General features: G+C 37.2%; 3 protein-coding genes across 3 annotated transcripts in view; all 3 read right to left on the bottom strand.

Annotated features, from left to right (window-relative positions):
* Positions 1 to 3,168: 3,168 nt before the first annotated feature.
* LOC142343894 (RAD50-interacting protein 1-like) lies at positions 3,169 to 8,769 on the bottom strand. The gene is made up of 2 exons (XM_075395277.1): positions 6,991 to 8,769; positions 3,169 to 3,780 (listed from the first exon to the last, which is right to left on the bottom strand). Exons 1-2 carry the CDS (start codon positions 8,764 to 8,766, stop codon positions 3,313 to 3,315), a joined length of 2,244 nt encoding a protein of 747 aa, XP_075251392.1. The 5' UTR covers positions 8,767 to 8,769; the 3' UTR covers positions 3,169 to 3,312.
* A 1,245-nt stretch (positions 8,770 to 10,014) lies between these two features.
* LOC142353332 (uncharacterized) lies at positions 10,015 to 11,019 on the bottom strand. The gene is made up of 3 exons (XM_075405598.1): positions 10,978 to 11,019; positions 10,629 to 10,779; positions 10,015 to 10,451 (listed from the first exon to the last, which is right to left on the bottom strand). The coding sequence occupies exons 1-3, from the start codon at positions 11,017 to 11,019 to the stop codon at positions 10,015 to 10,017; spliced, it is 630 nt and encodes a 209-aa protein (XP_075261713.1).
* Positions 11,020 to 11,722: 703 nt separating this feature from the next.
* The window catches only part of LOC142343885 (exosome complex component MTR3-like), a 44,843-nt gene continuing 43,705 nt past the window's right edge, over positions 11,723 to 12,860 (bottom strand). The window contains exon 5 of the mRNA XM_075395264.1: positions 11,723 to 12,110. Within this exon, the coding sequence (XP_075251379.1) occupies positions 11,829 to 12,110 (282 nt within the window). The 3' untranslated portion in view covers positions 11,723 to 11,828. The remainder of the gene's footprint in view (positions 12,111 to 12,860) is intronic.

The raw sequence follows: 12,860 nt of genomic DNA, 5'->3' as shown, positions 1-12,860 counted from the left end.
AACTAAGTTGAAAACAGAATAAACAGATTCTTGCGAGTGTTTGATCTCTTGTGGTGTGTGGCGTTTTTTTAGTTCTTTATTCAATGTTTTTCTCCTTTCACTTTTCAGTCTTGTCAATAAGCGACAATTTTCATTCCTACGTATTTAAATTGCGCTATTGGCTGATTGGGATACTGACAACTGCTGCATTTATTACAAATTGTTGTAAAAGATATTGGAAAATATTTAATTCTGCCTGAATTACAGTTTTATGGGTTTCCCTGGGTATCCCTGATAACAGTTTCTAACTTTTAATGCTTAAGTTCAACACAATGTATTCTTGATACTAGTGTATTCAATTTTATTCAATATCTTCTTTACTTAGAATCAACGTTTTCCAAAAAAAACTTCAAATTCATCGTTTTTTAAAATCAGTCGTTACCTAATTTTCTGCTCCCTGCGCGCATTGATGACAAGGTTTTTACAATGATTACTGATATGATTTCTTTTAAAAGCCATCTTGTGAACTAAGGTTAATTTTGAGGTTTTTTTTAACTGAGGACGAATAATTGACAAGCCTCAGGTTCTCTTTTAATTTTTACCATAATTTGGGCCAGCTTCAGTGTATGTGCCCTATGGTTCTAAAATTAACTCGAAAATATCTGTAACATTTTTGTTTTTATAATTTTTTTCTCAGATAGGTCTCATGGACGTTTCAGTAATCTATTTATTTTTGTTAGTACGCTATGGGTGCTATGTGTTGCGCTTTTGTTTGAAAATTCAAAGAGTAGTTGTATTTTATTAAATTTGAAGCTACTGATTTTCCAAGGATCTTTTCTGTTTGCCCCCCCCCTCCGACGTCCATTTGCACCCCCCCCCCCAACTTACACAAGTTATAGCATATTGTTTGCATTTTATACAATTACATATTCAATTATGCACAAACAGCAATTTTAATTTAATTATGCAGCGAATTTTTGAATTTAACACATTTACAATAATTCAAATTAGCTTATAATGTAAACAGACCAATAATAATGCTTGTTGTTGCTATTTTTGCGCTTATCTTTTATAGGATTGACTTTATGACACTAATTTCTTTGACAACCGGTAACAAAAATCCATCCAATCTTGTACCGGTGCCGGCAATTTATTGTGCCGAAATTGAAAGATCTCTTAGGACGAAAAGTACATATTTGGGGGGGGGGGGGGGGTGCAAACGGACTATTTATATAGGACTGGGGGCAAAAACAGAAAAGATCCTTTTTCAAAAATAAAATTGAATTTCTATACTTGAGCTCATTTCATGAGCCTATAGTTTTTTGTTCCTACCGTTTTTTAACAAGAAAATATGTGTACATTCTAAACGAGCTTACTCTAGTTATTCTCCTAACATGAAATTGCAGTTGGTTTTGACGTCAGCGTATTGTGTGGGATTAATAGACAGTTTGAATTCAATTAATTCTTGATTGGAGGCAATCAAATGGGCCATGGAAATGTTAGAAATCAATATCTTGTAGACAAAGTGGGGGAACAAATGAAGAAGCGAAATTAAAACAGCCGATAACACGAAAAAGAAAAGTGGTATTAATGTTAGTATTTTAATGACTTTCGACAACTTTTATGCAAAACTTCGGAAAACTGCAGAATTTTTTCGATTGTGAGTGAATTTTTGGTTCCTCTAAATACTCCTTCTTTTTCAAACGCGCTAAGATAGTTGCATTTTTCGCAGTAGTTTGCTAAAACATTTATGATATGGCGCTTTGATGCGTTATATGCTTTCCAAGGGGAACGTGGGAACATTCTGTGTCGAGCAAACAAGCGAGCCTTCGTTTCTAGCTTATATTTGCGAAAGAGCGCTAAAAATGCAGATGTGCTCTGACCTTAAAAATCGAGTAATATTTTATTATACGTTCAGTCTAATTTAGTAGTTTGTCTTCAAAACATTTTAGCAATTTCTGCGAATTTCTCCCTCGCTTACAGAACACGTGACATTAGAGAGTATCGTTGTCAGTAAATCAAATTAAAATTTTGTTCACCTTAACTTACACCATTTCTTTGATACTCAGATTTTCTTCGACAATTCATTTGGAACTCGCTGATGTTTATTCTGAAATGTCACTTAAGGTTCAGATGTGATTTTCCTGTCGCATTTATTGTACGGAATTTGTCATTTTAAGACAAAACTTGTCTGATAATTGCCAAATAGGTCAATATAAACATCTTGAAACGCATACTGTCATTCAAAAGGGCAAAAAATTATCTGTATAAATAATGATTGAATTGTTGCACTAATTTAGGACAATGAGAAACTTAAATTCTAACTGAAATCACTCTCGGTAAGTTGAGCATAAACGGTTACGGCACATCCTAGGCCATGAAGACATAATGCTACTGGGGTTGAAATTTAGTGTGGAAAAGTGAGTTAAAGATTAATCTCATTTGCACCGGTAGTTTCAACATTCGACGCAATATTGCCATGTTTACTATAGTCAAAATAAGTCACTCATTCAAAATTGCTTGATCTTCAAAATCAGCAGTCTCTTTTCCGTCAGAATATTTATAAATCGGGTACCGAGCTTAATCCGAGGAACATTTCGTTTCTTCAAATAGCTTTTATGTATAACGTCAGTGTGCAACCCTAAAATTCAATTTAATTGACAATTAATTTGGTTAACATAACGGTGTTTATCAATACAACAGATCAACAGTTTATGAATCACATTTCATCAGCATTTTTTAAAAAAATTTCCACATGTAAAATGTTTGTTTCTATTCTCACCACTTTGGTCAGGTAAGAATAAAAACAGTAGAACTGCACATTAGTAAGGCTCCCGTTTGCTGCAATTCTTGGCGGCTCACCCTTAAATTTGGCATTTATTATTATTTTTAGTTAAGTTATTCTGAAAGTAACAGTTTGCTTATTTTGCTAATCATCACGCGCTATCATCGGAGCGGTGAGAAATTGCCTTTTAGCTTTCATCTCCGACAGAAGTTCTGAATTCGGTATTTTGCATGTTTTCGTCACGCCGTGGTTGATTTTCTTTCAAGCTCAATGATTGTGACGGAGTGACAAGTTTTGATTAAAAATCTTTCCTCTGGATAAACGCCAGAGTCTAAACGCCAGAGCCTGGCTTACCTGTCTACCCAGAAAAATACCACTCAATAAAAGTTTGTTCCAAAACAATCTCAAATCGTTTTGTATTTTATTCACGACGTTTAGAACTCTTCCGGCTGATGCGAAAAAATAGCCAACCACAAATAATATTCCCAATCACAAATAATGACAAAACGTTTATCAATTTAAATTAATATAGTTATTTCCAGAAGCTTTCAAATAAGTTTTGATAAAACCTTCAAAATCTGAGAAGCGTTTGTCAATCCTGTCAGTTTATACTCGTTGCAAATCAGTTCAATTTCATTCGAAGCACACTTTCCATTTTCAACCTGTTCTAAGTGATCTTTCAAAAGAAGATAGGTTCCCTTTGAAAGTGAAAACAGCGTCACGATATCAGATAAACAAGGGAAAAAATTCCTTGGAGCCCGTGTGTATTGCCCAAATATAGGAAACAGTCCCTGTGTCAAGTCGGTCACGAATTGAGAGCTACCGAAGCGTGAAAAGTTAGTTTTGAGAGCAAGGTCAATGTAGAGCACTTTGTCCACGAAGCTGCACACTAATTTCCAGGTGTTTCTGAAGGCGGTCTCGTTTAGAGCCGTGCTCAGCTGTTCCAACTCGGCTGCGAAAGGATGCAGTATGTCGGAGGCGACTGTGGAGACAGATATTTGTTCCTCCTTTTGTTCCTGAAACACTTATCAATATCGCAGCTGAACTGAACTGAAGGCTGATTACTACGTCACTATTATAATGAAAACTATGGTGACTTGTAGGTTTTGAAACTTGGCTTGCTGTTTTATTTCTAGTTCAATTAATGGCGATGGTTACAGATCATATTGCTATATATTATCCCGCGAACGTGAAAAGGGAAAACGACAGGAAATATTCTGAACCCTTAACAATAAGGAAGCAACTTCTTGCGCCAATTTCTAGGCAAAAAATTGGTTAAATAAAACCCTGGTTTTATTTCTCGAGCCTATACATTAACGATTCGCAGGGTACGAGTTGTTAATTTTGAGCAGAATAAAGGCGCCAAAGAACAACAGCGCTAAAGATACATCGTAATCGAGACAAAACTAATCTCGACTGATAACTTGAAGGTGAACAGATAGAGCAGTCCCAGAGAAAATAGTCCCACGAAAGCAGGCAAAAAATCCCTGATGAAATATTCGCAATTAAACGTATAGAATTAAACATATGCACACCATATAAGAAACAAACTCCCTGAGTTAAGCATATAATTGAATGCAATTTAACAAATACTAAGTTGCTTACGACTCAATTTTCTAGATTCTGTAATCTGAATTCAGTTTCGTGCTTCTTATTTCATCTCAAATGGAAACAATGCAATAAGAGGCTTAACTCCTAGATTATGTTTTCTAATTGTTTATAGATTCCAACTAATTTTTTTTCAAAATTTATTCGGGACTGTTTGGTCTGGGACTAGTGTGTCTGCTTTCATTGTACTACTTTGTCTTGGAATATTTTGCAAAATGAGACGTTTATCAGCGACTGTTTTGTCCGGACACGCTTTCAATAAAGATTTCGAATCTAAATTTTGTGATATGGTTCAATAAGGCAGATATTTTCAGCGTGATATCAGATTTTAGCAACCTCTCAAATATAATGAAAAATTAGCATGAACGCATTTGTTTGACAGAGTGAATCATATTGGTTTCTAAACTTTATTCAAACTTATTTCAATCTTATTCAAAATGTAAGTTGTGTTTGTAGGTTTGTTTGTAGGATTAGCGATAATCCTGCTTAAATTCTCACTCAAAAAGTATAACAAGAACATAAACCGACAAAAGTCGGAAGAATTGGTCTCGAACGACAGGCGGGTGGAAAATTATTTGACCGCACCGGTATTCGAACCATCGCCCTCCCGCTTTATAACCATATGCACTGCCGACTGTGCTATTTGTCCCCCATTTTTGCTATGGTGCAACCGACTTTATATTAGCAACAAGCATTACTTCGGAGTGAGAGCAATAGAGACCACTCAAAAATGAAGAACGAAAGCGTGAAAAAAAGAATGTTCTAGAAGAACAGCGCAAAATGGTAAAGCGAAACATTTCCATAAAAAAGACCAACACGTTTACAATAACTGCTATGAACTTCGTTCAAGAGCAATTAATAACTTTCCAAAATAATCAAATTTGCTTAAAATAAGTGTTTACGAATCTCAAATATTTCTGAATTTCTCGGTAAATATTGCCAGCCACTGCAAAAGTAAATTACGGCTACTTCCCTCAGTGAATCAACATTTCTCGGATGAGCCAAACGTTACTTTACATAATGCCTGCTGAACAATCAATGCCACTGAAAATAATTACCGAAACATTGACAAGGATAGCCAATAGTATCGATTACATTTCTCCAATAATTTGGATCTTTTCAACAATTGCCCCCCCTTTGGTACCTAGTAGAGAATCGCCACCCCTTTTGTGCTATACTTTACTCCAATAATAGTTGGCATACAGTTTAGATAGCCGAATATCAGTTTAAGTGCAATTGCGGACCGCTGTTCACGGTCATGCCTCTCACGCGCTGTGGGATGTAATCGGGAAATCGCGGGTCGGTTATCGCGGCGAAGCCGCGACCTGCGCGAAGCGCGCCCACCGACCCACCAGTCGGATATTCTTTTCGCTTTGTATTCCAATTCGGCTAATTGCCCTAGCATGGCGCACTTTATTCTATCCAGTTTAACACAGTATGAGCATACACGGAAAATTTAGTCGTCTCTGATTGGTTAATAAATCGATCGCTTAAATTCTATTCAAGAATAGGCCCCCCTTTTGCAAAAGGGGGGGCAATTATTGAGGGGGGGGGCAAAGATCTTAAGTATTTGAGGTATTGATTTGGAAAATTATTCTTGCTCTTAGAGTTTATGATGAAGCATGACAATTGGCTTGTTCTAAGGGACATTATTGCAAAAAATTTAAACACTATTTTTGCTGGGAAGACCTGTATAACTTCCAAAAAAGATTTTCACTATTTGAGATATCCAATATCCAACTGTAAATTGAAAACATCAACTTTTATCATTCATTCGTCACAAAAATAGTCCGTTATTGGCCTTAACGTGATGTGCAGCATCAGCCATTATTCTTTACCCTAAGCGATAAAATTTATTCAGACTAAAATCATCTAGTGACTATTCCCACAATGATCTAAAATACAATTACACAAATTCCGCAAAACTCAATACTGATATATAACACATGACGTCGTATTAATAAATTTCAATGGGTAGCATGATATTTTCTAACAAAATCGCTTTTTAACTTGGCTGCATGAAAAAATATATATGAAGATGATAGGACGAAACAAAAGATTCAAGACAACCGCGGTAAAGATTTCCTCATCAGCTCGGAGCTATAGATGAGCTGTTTTGAAATATTTGTAATGAGTTTCAATCTTTGTTGACTTCTTAGAACGGAGAAAGATTATGAAAATAACATCAATAGTCGATTCTCACAAATTGGAGAGAAGAAGTTACCGCATGAAAACGACAGATTAAAAAGAGATTTTGACATGAAATAGTTGTTAAATCAAAGCAAATGTTTTTTTCAGTTGATAGATCTGAGTTGTTGGAAAAGCATGCTCAAAAATTTCGCTCCGAAAAAACACCGTGAAATATACCAAATGCGTGTTTTTGGAAAGAGTATCAAATTTGCATCGTCTAATTTCAGTTAGTCTGAACCATTATTTGACATGAACAATATTGTTTATTTAGTATATAGCTCCAGTATATAGCTCGAAAACACAATTAAATTAATTTTTCATAAACTCATAAAATTAATTTTTCATAAACTCTGCCGGTATTACATGTTACAGGCGACATTATGAAACGTCAAAAAACTCGATATAAATTTACAAGATTAAATCTTTACCTGCGACTTTTTAGGTTCACTCTTGGACCAAAACTTCTGCGACCTGTAGAGCTGCACCTTCTCTTTGATCTGATTGGCCACATAGCGAGCCAAAATTAATTCACAATCCTGTATGAACAAATTCATAGTCTCAATCTGATAATCAAACGGGCCAACATTACCCTGAATCTCAATTGTTGATGAATTGACAACGCCATCAACATTGGGGAGCGATAATGTGGAATATTGCACCTCGCTCGACCATTGTGTCAAAACTCGAGTGACGTAATACGCCGAGTTCAGGATACCTATGAAGGACTCGTTCAGAGGAATCACCTTTTCCTGATTTTTCAACTGCATCAAACGAGTGCGAAACTCATCTAACAGCTCGAGTTGAACAAGAAAAAACTGTTTGCGATGTTTGAAACTTGGCAACCTTTGATATCGATTTGAAATGCAATCTAAAAGTGTTAAAAACATGTTGGCCGATCGAGGAATGAACTTGAGATACGGATCGTCCAATACTTCCGGTTTCCAACAGTTTTCCCAGTCCGAGAGGAGCAAGTCCAGCTTTTCCTTGACCAAGTTCGACTCCATTTCAATCCATTTTGGGAATACAGATTCATTCAAAAGCAATTGCTGGATAGGCGAGTAGAAACAACAATCGATATTTTCAACATCAATCGAGCTTTCCAATTCGCGATCGAAATTCAGAACTTCATCAACGTAATGCGACAACAAAGTTTCGTTATAAACAACTTGTGTCAGGTCCTGTCGCATTTTGGTCCTAATAAAGCCCAGTAAACCCTCCACAAACATAACTTTCACATTGACAGGTTTACTCCACATTTTGTTTACAAGTGGCTGGAACTCTTCGTCTAAATAGTCTCTGCTGTCCTGAACCCATTTTAGAACTTGGGTTAAATACCATTCGGGTTTCTCAACGTTATTTGTCTTTCTATCTCCATAAAAATGGAAATAGAATCGCTTTTTAAACACAATTAGGAGTGCACTTATTGGGGGTAATAATTCGCCTACATTTTCCGAATCATTTTGCAATTCAAGAATGTTTCTTTTGACTGGTTTTTGTAAACCGAGCAGTTGTAGAAATAACGAATTTCTTTGACTAACTAATTGCTCTCTTTCGGCCTCTTTCAGTTGACTACCTGATAAGGCATTCATTTCATTACTACCCCATCCTAACTTTGACATTGTCCGTAAAAAGTCGCTTTTAACAGTTTCGATCAACTTCGTTTCCCATTCCTCAATTTTTGCATAAATTTTAACTTCCAAATTTTGGTTGCAATCTTTTGGTAAGTTCTGATAAACAGTTACAGCTTCAGAGTAAAACATGATGGCTTTAGGGGTCGATTCTTGATATGCATCGTTCATTTTCTTCAAAATTGATTTGAACTCCTTCAAAGCCACCATTTGTTCACGCTGCTTTTCCAATTTCTTCAGCCGATCGCATTTTTCCCTCAAACTGTCCACAAATTCTTCAGTTTCGAGCTGAATATTTGCTATTTTTCTCATTAAGAGTTCCCGCTTTTTCTTCAGTTCTCGCATCCTGACTAAATCAGCTCTCGCCTCTTCTGTCATACTTCGGAGTAACGATAGCTCATTTGAGCTATCGCCTTCATTTTGCAGATCTAAATTTTTAAGCCGGTTAGAGAAAAACTCGAGCCAGTATTTGACATCGTCTACCGACTTGCATTTCTTGTTTAGAAACTCGACAATGTTGGTTTCATTCAGGTTGTTCACATCGAAGTCACTGTCTGCTTCATCTTCAACAGACATGACTATCCTGAAAGACGAAAAAGAGCGCAATGGAAGACACTAAAAAGCGACATAGTATCAGAAAACAATTCACCTTGCAACAAGATTTCACTCAATGCATGAGTAGGGGGAGTTGAATCCAACAGCTTAAAAGAAGCCGGCTGATTAGGGCTTAATTTTAGCATAACAAAGCTCCTATAAGACGGTATTAAAGAGCAATTTTAAACTCACTGATCTTAAAATTAGTCGAGCATGGCAGTTAATCAAATTAATTAAATTTAAGAAACAGTTTCAGAGAAAGTTGTATTCCTGTGTTCGTTGACTTTAGCAGGGAGTGGGTTAGCCGTTTTCAACTGCTCACATGAAACATTTTAAAGTCTATGTTAGCACATAAATCTTAGCTGCCCGAGGGGGGGGGGGCTAAGACTCATGTGCTAACTTATTTAGAGAACCAAAGGGTACGAAGGGGATTAGACTTTAATTAAAATTGAAATTAAGAGTACAGTTCTGCAAATTATTAAACGAGAAGTTTTCGTCAATTTTTCTATTTTTTTCCTGCTTTTCAGCTATTTCCTGTTTTCAGGTTTTGATGGGAAATGTCAAAAGTATTAGTGGTTTCGGTCTCACCACCAAAAATTATGTTTCCTTAGTGCGAGAGGGCCGCTAAGTTTGGGCCGCAAAACAGCATTTGCAAGTTTTAGTGACCAAAAAAATCGTACCCTGGGTTCTCTAATACATGCTTGAAGCTTCAGGTAGGTGATCGCCAATTTAACTGCATCGAATTTTCACTATCGAAGCCATGGTGTATGACAACAGGTCTCTAGGTCGGTGTACAGGAAGTACTCAGTGGTCGATCTCGAATAATTGTAAAATGTCCGACAATTTTTCTACTTCCGCTCAATTTACCCACAGGTTTTTCTAGCAATTTATATATATATATATATATATATATATATATATATATATATATATATGTAATACATACACACACACAAACACACACACATATATATATATATATATATATATATATATATATGTAATACATACACACACACACACACACATATATATATATATATATATATATATTCTTCTTTGGGTGCCATATCATCTGATATGATATGGCGACCAATATATGTCATTCGGCGACCAATTCTCTCTCTCTCAGCCTCTCAAAAACAGCGGTTGTTGCACAATTCGACGCGGCTCAATCTTTGTCAACCTCAAGACTTCTTGTTTATAATCTTCCCAGTCATCACTTGCCATTCAATCTTGTTTTCTCATCAAGAGTCCAAAAAAATGAACTTGTCGCTTGACAATACTATTCAATAGGTACCGCTGTCCTCCTGCTCGGACCATCACCTCTTCGTTACTGACTTTATCAGTCCACTTGATTCGCAGCATCCTGCGGAGGAACCACATTTCAAGAGCCGCCATTTTCCGTCGACCTGTTTCAAGAGTCGTCCATGATTCGCATCCATACAACAGAATGGGAAGGACGTAGCAGCGCCAGAGTCTAAACCTCATTCCCAAATCCAGCTTGGGGTTGCAGAGAAGCGATTTCCTCTTGAAGAAGGCACTTTTGGCATGGCTCATTCGGTTGCAGATATCTTCGTGCAATCGACCATCAGCCGACAGTTTAGATCCCAGGGACACAAAAGATCTGACTGTTTTCAAAGGAGCGCCATCGAGAAAGATATTCGCTGTTACGGACACGGGGGGTTTTCGATATTACCATCACTTGTCTTTTGGGCGTTGATATGCATATCAAATTGTTTGCATTTCTCGTTGACAACGTCCAGAAGATGTTGCAATTCTCTCTGAGCTCACTAGGACTGTGTCACGGAGTACCGGATGTTGGTCAAATTCAAACCACCGACCACTACCACCTCCACGACAACCATCTGCTTCACGCAGAATTACCTCTGAGTAATATGAGAACAGATCTGGCGACATCACACAGCCTTGTCGATCACCTCTACAGATGGATACTGGTTCAGGCATCTCGTTGTCAAGACGAACGACAGCTTGCTGATAAAAGTACACGTTCTGAGATTATCCTGAGATCTTTGTCCATTATATCCAAGTCGGACAAGAGTTCAAACAAGATGTTATGTTGGACTCTGTCGAATGCTTTCTTGAAATCAACGAAACAGCAGTAGACATCTCGGTTGACTTTAATGCAACGTTCACTGGGCATACGGAGGATAAAAATTGCGTTTCTGGTACCTTTGCCCGGCATAAACCCATATTGGCACTCATTGATCTCATTGTGCAGCACTGGTTTTATTCGAGCTAGCAAAACCTTAAAGAGGATTTTCAGGGTGTGACTCATTAGACTGATTGTTCGAAAATTCCCACAATCTTCAGTTGTTTGTCATCAGCACATTGACGTATCAAAAACACTCTTTGTGATTTGGTTGCCGTTGTTGTGGCCCTTTCTAGATTTGCCTCTTCTACGTCTTCCTAGACGCCACTTAAAATTATTTTCACGGGACGGTAACTGATAATCAGGATATTTTGATGATCCGACGACAGGTGACTGCAATTTTATCCGATAAGATTTCAGTCAGGCAGCATATTACATATTTTACTTAATTCGTTAATGCCAATCTTCGAGCGAACATTGTTGGTGCGGAGGGGATTAATTTGGCAAATCAGGAAATTAGTCAGGACATTACGCCCAAGTTTTGTATGTTAGCCAAAAATGGCCTCATTCTAGCAACTGTAATAACTGCAGAAACCTCCAACAAGTTGTGCAGTTTTGAAGCTTTGAATTTGTGTTTTTCGCCAAAGCTGCACTTAAGTCAGCGTTCGTGCAGCAAAACACAGCAATAAAAATGTCCTGATCCCTTATGAAAGATATAATACTGACTAAAGACGAACTAATCGCTCTCATTTTCAATATCATTTCAGCTCCAATTTCACTCCAACCAAAGTACTGATTAAAAAAGACACTGTGAATAGTAAAAAGTAGATGTGAACAATAAAATTCTATCAGATATCAGTAAACAAAAGACATAGTCATAGCCAGATACTTCTCTAATAGTTCTTTCAACTAAAAACGATAGAAAACAATCTCAAATATCTTCATTTTGGGCATCTTGTTTCAAAAAAGTTTGGACAGCAGCATAGACTTGTGGGCAACTCTCAATGCATTTTTTGACAGCTGTTGAGAGCACTTCTGCTGAAGGACACTGGCCCAGGTGGTTAAGAGTCGCAATTTGGTTCACATTCGGAAGATAGCCGATAGTTACTACCGATAATGTACGTTGATCATCAGCCGTTGATTGGTCGGGTTCATTGTCGTAATCAATTGTTTCATCATCAAAGCAAGGGTCTATTGAGTATTCACATGTCTCCTAAATATCCATTCAGCTTGACAAAGAGTAAGCAACAGTATAATTAACAGCAGGATTCTAGAGGCTTAAGGTCCGATCAGGCACGACAAAAATCAAAATTGCGAATAGAAACCTAACGTTTAGGATATAGTTTGGGATATAGTTCCTAAAAAACCCATTGGGTATTGAAACTAAGAAACAGTGGCGTCATAGCCGAGAGTTAAGGCGTGTGATTGACACGCCAATGATCGATAGTTCGATCTCCTGCCTCCGGAAGTCTGTAAGTAAGGATGAGCTCTCACTTAACATAGCTGACAGATTGCCAGAAAATAGCCGCAATAGCTTCGTGGATCTGCAGTCTAAAAACCGTAAAAAAAGACAGACCAAGAGATTTATACACTGAGATGTTATACAGATTATGAATCTGTGTAAGTTATTGCTACCTCTATTAGCTGTTCTCAATTAAACTTCATTTAGATTGACACACATTCACTTGACCTTATACGCGAATGAACAAAAAACTCGCTCCACTCAGAGTGAGAAATGACGTCACGCACGCACTTATGTTGAAATTGCATGAACGAATTAACAAAAGGCAGATTTGAAGTGCCTGTGACGTCATATGGTCTTAACAAAAATCTTGACTACAAAAAACCAACAGGAAGTCCAATAATAGTCCCAGCTATCGCAGTGTGGCTATCAAACACATAATTTAAATCCATTCTACTGTGTGTTAGGCACTAAACTGATTACACGATACGTTCAAATTGC

Source organism: Convolutriloba macropyga, chromosome 1 (genome assembly GCF_964194025.1).
Source record: "Convolutriloba macropyga chromosome 1, txConMacr16.3, whole genome shotgun sequence".
NCBI lineage: Eukaryota > Metazoa > Xenacoelomorpha > Acoela > Convolutidae > Convolutriloba > Convolutriloba macropyga.
The sequence above is the reverse complement of the archived record's forward strand: the minus strand, read 5'-3'. Positions and strand labels throughout refer to the sequence as shown.

Bases quoted from the DNA above. Each gene is read 5' to 3' on its own strand.
- LOC142343894 (XM_075395277.1), bottom strand. From the start codon at position 8,766: ATGTCTGTTGAAGATGAAGCAGACAGTGACTTCGATGTGAACAACCTG. The intron at 3,781-6,990 runs GTAAAGATTTAA...TAAGTGTTTCAG, and splicing joins GTGAACCTAAAAAGTCGCAG to GAACAAAAGGAGGAACAAAT.
- LOC142353332 (XM_075405598.1), bottom strand. From the start codon at position 11,019: ATGAGATCAATGAGTGCCAATATGGGTTTATGCCGGGCAAAG. The intron at 10,780-10,977 runs GTACCAGAAACG...TACTTTTATCAG, and splicing joins TGGGTTTATGCCGGGCAAAG to CAAGCTGTCGTTCGTCTTGA. The intron at 10,452-10,628 runs GTCGGTGGTTTG...TGTCCGTAACAG, and splicing joins TTGTCGTGGAGGTGGTAGTG to CGAATATCTTTCTCGATGGC.